The 12736-nt window shown below is 40.5% G+C and overlaps 1 protein-coding gene across 4 annotated transcripts in view; it reads right to left on the reverse strand.

Annotated features, from left to right (window-relative positions):
• CAMK4 (calcium/calmodulin dependent protein kinase IV) overlaps positions 1-12265 on the reverse strand; it is a 232289-nt gene extending 220024 nt beyond the window's left edge. Inside the window, exons 1-2 of one of the 4 annotated variants that reach the window (XM_045087141.1) lie at positions 12134-12265; positions 11094-11332 (exon numbers count right to left, since the gene is read on the reverse strand). In XM_045087141.1, the coding sequence (XP_044943076.1) occupies positions 11094-11254 (161 nt within the window). In that variant the 5' untranslated portion in view covers positions 11255-11332; positions 12134-12265. Of the gene's footprint in view, positions 1-11093; positions 11333-11684; positions 11789-12133 lie in introns of those variants that run through there. The other 3 variants (XM_045087140.1, XM_045087142.1, XM_045087143.1) reach the window with 3 other exon arrangements.
• Positions 12266-12736: the final 471 nt, after the last annotated feature.

The raw sequence follows: 12736 nt of genomic DNA on the forward strand, positions 1-12736 counted from the left end.
AGTGAGGCACACCAAGATAAAAAAAAATGCAATGAAGACCAAAATGCAAGCAAAAGTCCCTATTAAAGAGTCCACAAGGACTCGAAGTAAGGAGAAACTGTTCAAATGCTGCACTGTAGGTAGCAATAAATGTGTGCTCACTATGAACAGACTTGTGATCGCCTACTTTTCTTTGTTCTGGTTTGTAACATTAGTCAGTTCTGCCTATAATCAAACATAAATCAAAGGAAGTGCACTTTTAACAAAGACTACTACTGCAAACTAGTAGAGAAAACAGTTAAGAACATATGTCATATCCATCACTTTTCTAGAAGACCACTCCAATCAGAGGGTTGTTCAAGTCTAGCCTTTTTTATCTTTTAAGACTATATCTGTATTTTTGCATTTGGTGAATTTTTCAACCATATGACCCTGAAGCATGACTTAAAAAGTAAAGAAGTAATTAAGTAATGACTATGCATTTGTTGACAGGGTTAAACTGAGCATCCTAGTACTAATGACCATAAGTCAGCAAGCACTGCCCACTAAACACTTCATCTACCTAAGACAGCAGTTGGCAAAGTTACCATGAAGTAGGTAAGCAGCTGCCTGGTTCAGTTGGTTAAGCAACTGCCTTTGGCTCAGGTCATGATCCAAGGGTCCTGGGACAGAGTCCTATGTCAGGCTCTCTGCTCAGTGGGGAGCCTGCTTCTCCCTCTCCCTCTGCCTGATGCTCTTCTGCCTGTTTGCGCTCTTTCTCTGTCAAATAAATAAATTTTAAAAATACGGAAAAAAAATAAAATTGAGGTTCTTGAAAATAATACAAACTTAGGATTTAACAATAAAGAAAAACAAAATTCATTCAACCTTCTGCTTGATGGGCAAGTGGCATTCTTATCTGTTTTCTGCCAAATGACTTCTTTGGTTATAATCACAGAAAGTTCTTATCAAAACCTTTTATCAAGTAGTCTTAAAATGCATAACAAGTGCATATATGTACCCACTTCCTCTTTCTGCACAAAGACACAACTTGGTGTATTTCTTTTTTGTTGGTGTTTGTATCTAAAATCTGCTTTAAAATCATTTTCAAAAAGTAGCATGTTATTTAAACAGAAAAAACTTATTTAGTATCCACTCATAACTACCATTCTTTAATCTGATAATCATCCAATAAAATATTTTTACAAACATGCTCCCAAGTTATGTATATTTATGTACCTGCAGATGCTAAACATGTGCTACTGAACCAATCTAAAATGTACTTTTTAAAACATCCAAAAACAAAAATTAAAAGCAAAAATTAGAAGAATTTTAAAAATGAGATTCCCTAATACTTTCTTCTAGCGTACCCTAGATGTGGACATCCCATTTTAGTCAAAATGTCAGTGACTGCTTTAATTTAGTTTTTAAGTCTATTAAAAAAAAAAAAGAAGAAGAATTCTATTTTTTCAAAATATTATTTAGGGGCACCTGGGTGGCTCAGTGAGTTAAGCCTCTGTCTTCCCCTCGAGTCATGATCCCAGGGTCCTGGGATGGAGCCCTCCCTCGGACTCTGCTCTCTGCTCAGCGGGGAGTCTGCTTCCTCCTCTCTCTCTGCCTGCCTCTCTGCCTACTTGTGATCTCTGTCTGTCAAATAAATAAATTTTAAAATATATATATATTATTTAAACAGGACCTTTAATTTAAAAGACCTTAATTAGTCTCAATTTAAAGGACCTTAATTAGTCCATCTGAGATATATGCATGACCTATAGAAGAATTATTCAAAATGTGGCTAATATATTAGTCCACAGAAAAATTAAACTTTACTAGAAGTGAATCTTTTATCAATAGTTTATACAGCATATTATTTTATAACTGTCACTTCAAATACAATAGAAGAATGATCTGAAACCTATTTCATTATTAAATAAAAAATAAGTTACCCTTCAAGAAGTAATCTCTGAACGTGAGCATTGATTTTCAAAAACATAAAGGATGAATAGAGCTGGCCAACTTGCTACACAGGTAAAAACTGTATCTATCCCAGTTTCAACAGATGTAGAAAAAGGATGCATATGCATTTAAAGCTTATGCCTAGGGCACCTGAGTGGCTCAGTCGGTTAAGTCTCTGCCTTTGACTCAGGTCATGATTCCAGGGTCCTGGAATGCAGTCCAGTATTGGGCACCCTGCTCCCCAGGAAGTATGCTTCTCCCTCTGCCCCTCCTCCTGCTTGTGCTCTCTCTCATGTTCTCACTCATGCTCTCTATCTCAAATAAATAAATAAAATCTTCAAAAAAAAAATAATAAAGCTTACGCCCACCTGAAAAACTAGTATCAGGTTGACATTTTCAAAGTAAAAGGGAGATTCAAGGAAGTTTCTTGAATAAATGAAGTCTTGATATCATTTTAACTTGAAATTCTCATGTAACTGAATAGGATTAAAATTTTTAACTTGACTGTTCTAGGTCAGAATTTGGTAAACCACAAGCCAAGAGCCTAATATGGCAGTCACTAGTTTTTGTATAGTCTGCAACCTAAAAATAGCTTTTACATTTTTTAATGGTTTTTAAAAATCAGAAGAAAAATAGTATTTTGTGATGTGAAAATTATATGAAATTCAAATATTATAGTCAAAAATAAAGTTTTATTGGAAAACTTTTATTGGAAAAGCCATGTGCATTTGTTTCTCTGTTGTCTATGGCTATTTTTACTCTGCCATCACAAAGTTGAATTGCCACAGAGACCATATGGACCACAAAACCTAAAATATTAACTGTCTATTCCTTTATGGGCTCTTTACCAGGTCTAGGTAACTGATCTCAATCGCTTCAACCCCACATCCCCTTTCTTATCTCATCATAGGCTGTGGGAGGTGTTTTTCTTCCCTTTCTTTCCCTTTCTCTCCCTCCCTCCTTTCCTTCTTTTTTAACACACAGGGTAAGTTCTCTCTTCCCACCCCACCCCACCACCTCCCCACCCCCTTAAGCCCCTCCACCCCAGGTTTAAGGGTTAAGGGCAAGTTCTGAGTCCCATAACATCAACTCAAGATGCAGTTGCTTCTATAGCCACCCTTTGTTCTCATAACAGTTACTTTCTCTTTATCTACAATTTTGGTTTTCAAGTGATAGACAGTCATTTTGTTTTTATAGGCTCTCTTTGGCCTAACATCAACCTACCCTCCCAAACCTTAACTGCCATGACAATGTTCATGTTTTATGAAGTTTGCAAAATAAAATGTGTATCCTGTCTTTTTCTGCCAGCTTTTGCCTTTTCTTAGAATGTAATTTCCACCTAGTATGTCCTTCACCAAAGCTCTTCCTGTTAAAATTCTGCTGAATTTCAAGGTCCACCCCTTCCACGAAGACATCTCAATCCTTCCAATCAGAATTATCACTCCATTTTTAGACTATGATGATTGCCTGATCTCTATTAGTTTTACTTATTATTAGTTTTACTTATTATTTATCTCATATTAAATTTATTGTTGTAAATTATACAGTGAACTACATATCTGGAAGTCAATATATAGTGTTCTCTTCATCAGATTCAATCATATTCCAGTCCCCTTGCCCTGCCACACACACTACCAACATACATTGCCTAGTTCATAGTTATACAAAAGGTCGGACCTGTAACAGAAAGGACTTCAGGTGGCACAGAGACATCGAAATAAATAACAAAGAATCAAAAAATGAGACCATTATTCTCCTTTCAATTACTTTTCATTTCTTCTGATTCCATCACAAAGAAATTCTCACTTTGTGCTACTATGGTTTTAACCCTGCTAGTCTTTGATAATCAATCTCCCTTTTTAACAAAGAAAGAATAATCCTTGGGCTGGGAGCCTTCTGTAGGAAAACATCTGTAGCTTCAGTTTAATAAAAATGCTTTGTTTATACTACAATTTATTTTATAATTTTCTTCTATTTATGACAGGAAAACAACAATGAAATTTAATTTCAATTTAATGAAAATAAGTATTCTGAATAAGTAAACTTAGGTTAACAAAATAGGGTAATTTTAACAAAAATATTAAGCAAATTCTAACACACCTGGTATGCACATATGACAAAAATCTTAATGGCATTACAGAGAAATGGGAAGAAACAATTGGTTATAGCAGATTCTTGATAAAGTCAAATGATTTCAATCCATCAACCTCCTTCTTGTTAACCTTCTACATAACTAAAAGAAAATCACGTAAAAGACTAGCTTCAAGCTTCTGAAACAGTGGTTCTTAACAGAAAGGGCAAGGGGGTAACATGTGACAATGTCTAGAGACATTTTTGGTTGTCATAACTTGGAGGCCGTGGGGGAGGGCTGCTTCTTTCATCTAGTGGGTAGAGGCTAGGGACACTATTAAACACAGGGTTGCTCCCACAGAATTATCTAGCCCCAAAAGTCTGTGGTGCCAAGGTTAAGAAACCCTGCTCTAAGAGAAAAGAGAAAGCTCTACTTGTGAGATCCTTTGTCCATTGTTATAAATCACACTCTGTCCAGCATTGCTCCTTTCCTTATTTGCTCTTTGCCACTGATTATGATTATGGACGAAAATCTTCCACTCAAGTCTTTCGCTATTTTATATCACCCATATACCCACCATTCCCAATTAGCAATAAAAGTTTTAAAATGGACTGTGTTGAAGAGTCCATATTCTTTATGTGCTTATAGTATACTATCAATATTTAGATCTAACTTCCTAATTAAGTTACAGGAGTTATGAGATTTTCAGATGATCCATTATCAAAGAGGGGGGAAAAGAAGACTAATATAATTTGAGTAAAACTTTGATTCCAGAGCACCTGGGTGGCTCAATTGTTTAAGTCTCTGCCTTCGGCTCAGGTCATGATCCCAGGGTCCTGGGATTGAGCCCCATATCGGGCTCCCTGCTCTGTGGGAGGCCTGCTTCTCCCTCTCCCACTCCCCCTGCTTGTTTCCTGTCTCCCTCTCTGTCAAATAAATAAAATCTTAAAACAAAACAAAACAAAAAAAAAAACCTTGATTCCAGCTACTATTGATTTCATGATTTCACATAAAGTTACTCTTTGGCCTGATTTATATGGCTCATTGACTCGATATACTTTGCAGAATAAACCTGACCTTGAAATTTTAAAAATACAATTTTTACTAGGTATGTGAGGTGTGTTCACTTTCCCAAAAGAGAGTCTAAGAGAACTACTTTTAAAGCTAGCCAAAACAAACAAACAAACAGACAAACAGAAAACATTAACATAAAAAAATAACAACCAGTAGCTGAAACAGATACCACTCAGGTCTTTATTCTTAAATGCATTACTGCAAACACTAATCCGTACATATATTCTGAAGGTAAAGTATTTACAAGAAAGTTCTTTGAAGCTATTTTGTGGTTAGTGTTTTGTTTCTCTTTCTGTCTCTCTTTTTTACTCAAGTAAAGTTCTCTAGAACAGTTTAGAAGAAAATAGCACCTGTGTCTTTTTTTTTTCTTTCAAATTAGGAGTTATTTTTACCCTTGTAACAGTATTTAAACATGGAAAAATAATGTATTCTAAAGTAATGATCTTATCATAGTCAACACTTAATTTTAAGGCTCTTGACAATGAGTAGGTTTCCAAATTTAACATTTACTATGCATTAACATCAATGGTTGGTATAGTCTGGAGGTGTTTCATGCCTTTACATTTAAGGTGATTTAATGCCTAATTCTGAGATGCCTGTGGCAAAATGATAGTGAAGGTGAAACTGAATCCTTTTCACTTCAGAGCCACAAAGCTCTCTGCCAACAGAAAAACAGCATTATTTTCAACACGGACAAGCTACAGAGGTGATAGTTATCAGGACTCCCACTGTGAAGAAAGAAAACCAGCACAGGAGATTACGGTCACACAAATTTTAGGGAGAAGATAAACAAGTCACCAGATTTCTCTTTTCCTGGGATCATGCCAACTGTGCCAGCCTATTTCATTACCATTCACTCACCCTCTTTAAAATCATTTGTTGAGCAGCTGCCCAGTACTGAGCTCTGTGCTAGGCACTGAGCACACAATAGTGAACCAGTCAAATCCAGAGACTGCCTCATGGGAGCTTGCAGTCAGTGTTCAAGCATGGGCACCCTGCTGTCTATTCTCCCACTTGTAATCCCACCATGTTCCTGAGCCAACTGCCTGAGAGAACAACAGGGACCCAAACAGTTATATTTTTAATACCTAGTTAGATCCCCAAAAGAGCTTAAGATTTTAAGTGCAGTGTGGGTGGCAGGAGATCCATAACCAGCAGTATATTATGGATAGCCTGGGGGTTCCTAAAGGACAGTGTGGCGGAAAGTACTGGGGGAGAAGTACTGACTGAAAATGGCTCAGGAAGAGGCTACAACAAAGATAGGGAAGAAGAAATGGAGGACAGGATTTCTCATCACCCAGGAGCACTGGTTGGAGCTCTGCTGTTAGAAAATACACACTTTTCATGTTTCCTTACAGGAAGTATCTGCTGCCCATTACCCAGGGCCAGAATTAAGTGTTACCAAGTGGAATACACAAGTGTTCAGGCCTCTGACTTCCTCCCCTATACAGTGAAGGTGCTGCTGGCCCAGCCTCCTGCCCCCTCAGCTATTTCAGAGTACAGTGCACCCAGCAGATCTTGGAGAGACACTAGAGTTTTTCCAAAATCTTTGGAAGGGGAAACCCAATGACAACTTAGAGGTAAAGACAGGAGAACTTTTCTCTAGAGAGTTGTGCATACTCAGTTAGCAGTTGGTCTGCAGGGCATTTTTCAAAATGGATCTGCCTCATATTTTAATCTGGCATACACAGATTTACGGCCTAAAACAACATTTTCATACTGGGTCATAATACATTAGTGAAATATGAAATCATGTGGATTCAGCCAATACTAAGATGAAATAGAATAAAATCAAACAGCATAGACTAGGAAATATTAGAGTACATTGTTGGTAATAAGAATAAACATTGCTTTACCAAACTTGTTTCCATTCTAAATACACACACTGTTTCTATTTTATACACACCTATGTCTTACCATCTAAATCTATTTGGTTCCTAAGCAATAATACCTATAGCAAGGGATCGTATGAAACCCTGCTTTAATTCTTTTGCCATATAAATATACTCTTTTAAATTGTGGAACAGGTTGGGGGGATGGTGACTGAAATTCACTAACTTCAAGAAACTATAGTTAAGAAGAATGGAAATTTATCTAAAAATTTATTGCAAGATAGTTCAACATACTTTTCTTCTTTTGTACTAATTATCTTTCCTTTGGTTTCCTTTAACTTTTGTATGTGGGAATACATCAAGTTTTGCCTACATTCTTTCAGTCTCATACTACAGAGAGAAACAAGAGGTGGGAAATAACTGAAAACAGGGTTTGGGTTTTGATGCACAATCCCCACCACAGGGCAGCCCAGGCCAAATCCTGTCCATCCCTGTGCCAAACCACTAGACAGAATCTGGACCAGATGCAGGTTCTTCTTTCCCTTAGAAAAGACTTTTAAAATGCCAGCTTCTCAAATTACTGGGCAAAGGACCAACTACTCTCTAGGATAGGGAGCTTTGAATAAGATCATGGCCATATGAATTGGCCATGAATTTGTTAGGGCATCACAATTTTTGTAAACTTTTTGACAAGCTCTATGAAGAAAGCATTATTTTCAAATGTGATCTTAGAAAAATTAAATTTGCTTGCCTGATACTCTTTAAATAATCTTCCTTATCCCACCCCTCACCTCCGATCCTGATACATATATATATATACACACAAATATATATGTGTGTGTATGTGTGTATACACATATATACACACACGTGTGTGTGTGTGTATATATATACATATATATACACACATAAATAATAGAATAGAAACAAATAAGAGCTATCACATGGCCTTGGGCTAACTGTAAAACATTGCTGCCGGTACTATATAGGGGTTTCAGCAGGCTTTCACTGTGCTCCCTAAAATTTCCAAACATATCCTCAGGGTGTGTTGCCTATTAGTCACATGTCCAGGGGCACCTTGGTGGCGCAGTCTTTGTTAAGCATCTGCCTTTGGCTCAGTTCATGATCCCAGGACCCTGGGATTGAGCCCCTTGTCACATCAGGCTCCCTGCGCAGTGGGAAGCCTGCTTCTTCTCTCCTACTACCCCTCCCTTGTGTTCCCTCTCTCACTTGCTCTCTCTCTGACAAATAAATAAATAAAATCTTTTTAAAAAGTAGTCACATGTCCAATCTTCTTTAATTCATGAGTCAATAGCTTACAACAGATAATTTTAACAGAGGAATGACTACTCACAAATTAACTTAATCTGGTGGGAACTGTCTATATCCTGGATCTAAATATAGTGACATTTCACACCAAGGTCTTCGTTCCCTTAGCATCTTAATGACAACTGTGTAACTAATGAGTTACATGTTTTGGCCTTAGAGTCACCACTGACAGGCAGATTTGGCCCAAGACTGAGAGTTAAGAGAGTAAAGACTTGAAACCAATTGAGTCTCAACTTTATCCCTGGTGAAGGAAAGAAGACTTCTGTCAGTCAATAGTTATAATTCTGCTGTATTCTCTGGCTAGGTAGATTCTTAGTAATTATATCTGTAACCTTAGTTGCTTTATGTTTTAGATTTATTTTGTTGAAAAAAATAACTGATCATGAAATGACATTTTTCAGTCTCAGCCAAATGGAGTAAACATGCACCTCACCAATACTGCTATCTACAGAGAACTTACCTAATACACTAAAAAGCAGCAAAAAAGAGAATTTTTAGTTTTCTCAAAATATTTTAATTCTGTAATTTGCAAGGTAATCAGACAGCTAGATAGCAAAGTAAGAATCTTAGCAATATGTGACTGATTTATATTTGTCTTCCAAAATTTACTGCAAAATATAGCATAAAGTTTTTTTTTTAAATGAACTTCTAATTCCGTAGGTTTTCCCAACAAAGTTGACATCCCATAGATGTGTACCACTCACAATGTTTTTCTAACCACTTTTCCATTCCTCAAATTAAAGCAATGTCTTGAATAAGCAAGGCTTATTCATAAAGATAATATGTAGCTAATGAGAAGCCCCAGTCAATTAGGCATCTGGGGCAAACGTTACTCAGGGAGCAGTTAGATTTGGTGGTGGGACAGTCCCTTTAGCACCAGCAGACACTTCCTCTAATAGAGGCGGCAGTTTCTAAAACACCAAGTAAACAATTGTAAGTAGATTATCTCTTCAATCAGAAATTTATACTGTTCCACTGCAGCTCACCATACAATTATAGTAAGGTTCAAACCTGACAAAAGGAGTCACTTCATTTATTTCCATCCTACATACAATTGCACATCTTCAGATGAACACTGAAGTGAATGCATGCAATTGCACATCTTCAGATGAACACTGAAGATTTTGATCAAAGTAGGATATTTATGTACACACTATTCAATGCCCAAGTATTCTGGAACATTTTTTTAAAGATTTATTTATTTATTTGGTAGGGGGCATGAGCAAGTGGGTGGCAGGGCAGGAGGGAGAGGGAGAATCTCAAGCAGACTCCCTGGTAAGCCCAAAGCCCATTGCAGGGCATGGAATCCAGGACCCTGAGATCATGACCTTAGACGAAATTAAGAGTTGCATGCTGTGAACCATGAGAGACTATGGACTCTGAAAAACAATCTGAGGGTTTTGACGGGGTGGGGGGTGGGAGGTCGGGGTACTAGGTGGTGGGTATTATAGAGGGCACGGATTGCATGGAGCACTGGGTGTGGTGCAAAAATAATGAATACTGTTATGCTGAAAATAAAAAATAAATTAAAAATAAGTAAATAAAATTTTTTTTTAAAAAAGGGTCGGATGCTTAACTAACTAAGCCACCCAGCCACCCCTGGAAAATTTTTAAACAATGACAAATGACTATATTTTCATTCAGAAGTTTTGGGTTTCTTCCATACCTTCTGTATCAATGAGCCATTAATAGTAGTGGCAAATGGGGGTGGGGTGGGGAGGTGGTTTGTGAAGTGACCCTTACACCTTCCCATCAAGTATCAACATCCATAATCCTGTACTGTGGTCTCCAGTGGCATTAAAAAAAAAAAAAATGCCTCTTAGCTAAACTGTTTCCAACAAAAAGAAAATAGAAAATGAAATTACAAAGTATTAAATACAGAAGCTTCAACTTGTCCACACTTGAAATTACATTTTCAGATTCCCTACGGTAAACGGCCTGGATCTAAAATGTATGTTGAAAGGAATTCTCCTTACCTACTGATAACAGAAAGGAAAGAAGGGAAAAGCAAGGAGGAAAAGAAAAAACAATTTTCTATGTTTAAAAATATGAGAACATATGGCTTCATCCACATGGCAAACCGCTCTCTACCTGTTTGGATCTTCAGAGGAGGGATGAGGGACATTTCTGCAACCCCAGAGAGATAGCTTTTTGCATACATAATTTAAATAAATCACTCCAGCATGAAAGAAGAGCAGAATTTTTCTAATTACCACTGCCTAAACCCCATGTGCTGTTTTTTCTTTAAAGCCACACTAGTTCATTATTCTGCCTTCAACTCTCTTAAATGATTCATTCTCCCCTTCACTCCTGAGCAGACTCTACAGGGAAGCTAGTATTTAAGTTTAATTTCTAGTGCCACTTGCTTTGGAGAGTTTGATGAGAGGAAAGGGGAAGAATCTAATTTAATAATTCTGTCGTGGTTTGGAGATGCACCCTCTGCCCCTACCCCCCAAAAATAACTAGACAAACAAAACCCTCTAGCAAGCTATAGTCTTGAGCAAAGACACCAATCGGGAAAGCAGAGCCCACGTGTGGTGGGATCTGTCACCCAAGGGAAGTGGCAGCCGGCAAGAAGGAGGGAGCGAGGGTGGGAGAGTCGAGCTGCTGCTCGCAGCTGCACCGGCCTGGGTGCTCTGAGAGACACCTGACTCCCAACTTGAAAGCACTTAGCTCTCTCCTAGATACTACAGGGGGAGAAATCAAAGGACAGGGAGGCTGGCTCGCGCATACCCCCAAGAGCAGTCCCTGTGAAAGGGACTTCCCTGTGCGCGCCGCGGGCTTCCCCAGAAGCTCGAGCCCGTGCGCAGTACAAGCCGCTCCACCACGTCCAGGGCGCCCCCCCCACCCCCACCCCACCACCACTGCCTTACCGTCCCAGCTCCGACTCCACCTCGAAGAAATCGCTCAAAGCATCCCTGTTGGAACCTTCGATCCAGTAATCCGGGATGAGGCTCCCGGCCCCTGGAGCCACACTGGCAGTGACCGAAGAGCAGGACGAGGCAGAGCACGAGGGCACCGTGACTTTGAGCATCTTCGCGGCGGGACTCCGGAAGCCGCCACCGCTGTCGCCGTCGCTGCCGGAGCGAGAAGCCCCGCCGCCTGCTGCCGCCTGCAAACGCAGGAGCGAGAGGTGGCGTCCTTCACACACGCACACACCCACCGGCGCCGCCGCTGCTTCCCCCCCTCCACCCCCCGTGCCTCCCCCGGCGCCCTGAGCTGCGCGCAAGCTGCAGCTCCCTTCCAGCACAGTCAGAAAGGAGGGAGGGAAGGTGGGTGGGTGGAGAAGGGGGCGAGGTACTGGGAGAGGGTGTGGAGAGAGAACCCAGTCGCTGCCAGCCGGAGAGGAGAGGCGGAGGCACAGCAAAGGAGAGAGATTCCCTCCCCCTTCGCTCTCTCCCTCCCCACCTCTCCTCCTCCCTCCGCGGAACCTTTCCAGCCCCCTCCCTTTTTTCCTTTCTCACCCCCAGGCTGTGGCTGCTGCGGAGCGGGTTTGGGCGGCTCCGGATGCAGGAGCTTGGGGAAAGCACGAGGACCAGAGCATCATCCCACGCGCCCTCCCGCGGGAGCCGGGAGCCTGGAAGGCACCGCGCGCAGTGGGACGCTCGCTCCAGGAGTGGCGGGCGCCCAGCGCGCTCTGGGAGCACATGGGTCTGGACCACCAAGCAGAGGGTGAGAAAGGGACCTGGCTGTTGTTGGCGCTACTCATCCTTCCCCGGAGCGCGTCTAGGTGGCGAGTCCCTCCCACCTATCACCAGCTAATCAGCCATTCCCTGTTCATCCCTCTGTCAAAGCTTATATTAGCAGCTGGGGAGGGTGCCCTGTGGTCGTCGATCTCCCAGAGCTCCTGTGCCCGGCCCCAGTTGATAGCTGCAGGAGAAGGAAGCACGGGGTCCTCACTGACCTGACTCACCTTTGAGTGAAGACTTCAGTTGGAAGAGATGCTGTTGTGCTGCCGCTGGCACTGCCTCCTTTAGCACGGTTGGAGCTCCTGAAAGGGCAGGTGTTTGCTGTGTCTGGTTCACTCTCAACCTCTGAAGGCTGGAACAGAAATGACCCAGAGAATTACAGGTCTGGAAGGGCCCTGTGGAAGCCTTAATGCGGGACCTGTCACCATTCCTGGCAGAGAAGATTGCTACATTTAAAGCTATTCACTCTTCCACGGAGATGTGTCCCATCACAAGCATTCCAATGCCTGTCTGGCAACCTTCAAGCTATTCTTCTAGGTACTGGTTAAATGTATATCATTTATATTTCTACCATTGAACTTTTTTCTTTCTGGATTTCAGCAATGACAATTGCTCAGTCATATTCTGTAATAAATATATATAAAAGTAGTTATTACATCAACCTCATTTCTGGCTAAATAACTCTAGGCCCTTTCTTTAACCTTATTTCACAGGTGTCACTTTCAGAAATTTTTTTTTGTTTTATTTTCCCCCAACATGCAATAAACCCTATCACATGCCACCGTTCCTGATAACATCAATAAACAAAGTCCAATATTATTCTCTAA

Source organism: Mustela putorius, unplaced genomic scaffold (assembly GCF_011764305.1).
Source record: "Mustela putorius furo isolate JIRA1106 unplaced genomic scaffold, ASM1176430v1.1 tig00001059_pilon_pilon_pilon, whole genome shotgun sequence".
Lineage (NCBI taxonomy): Eukaryota > Metazoa > Chordata > Mammalia > Carnivora > Mustelidae > Mustela > Mustela putorius.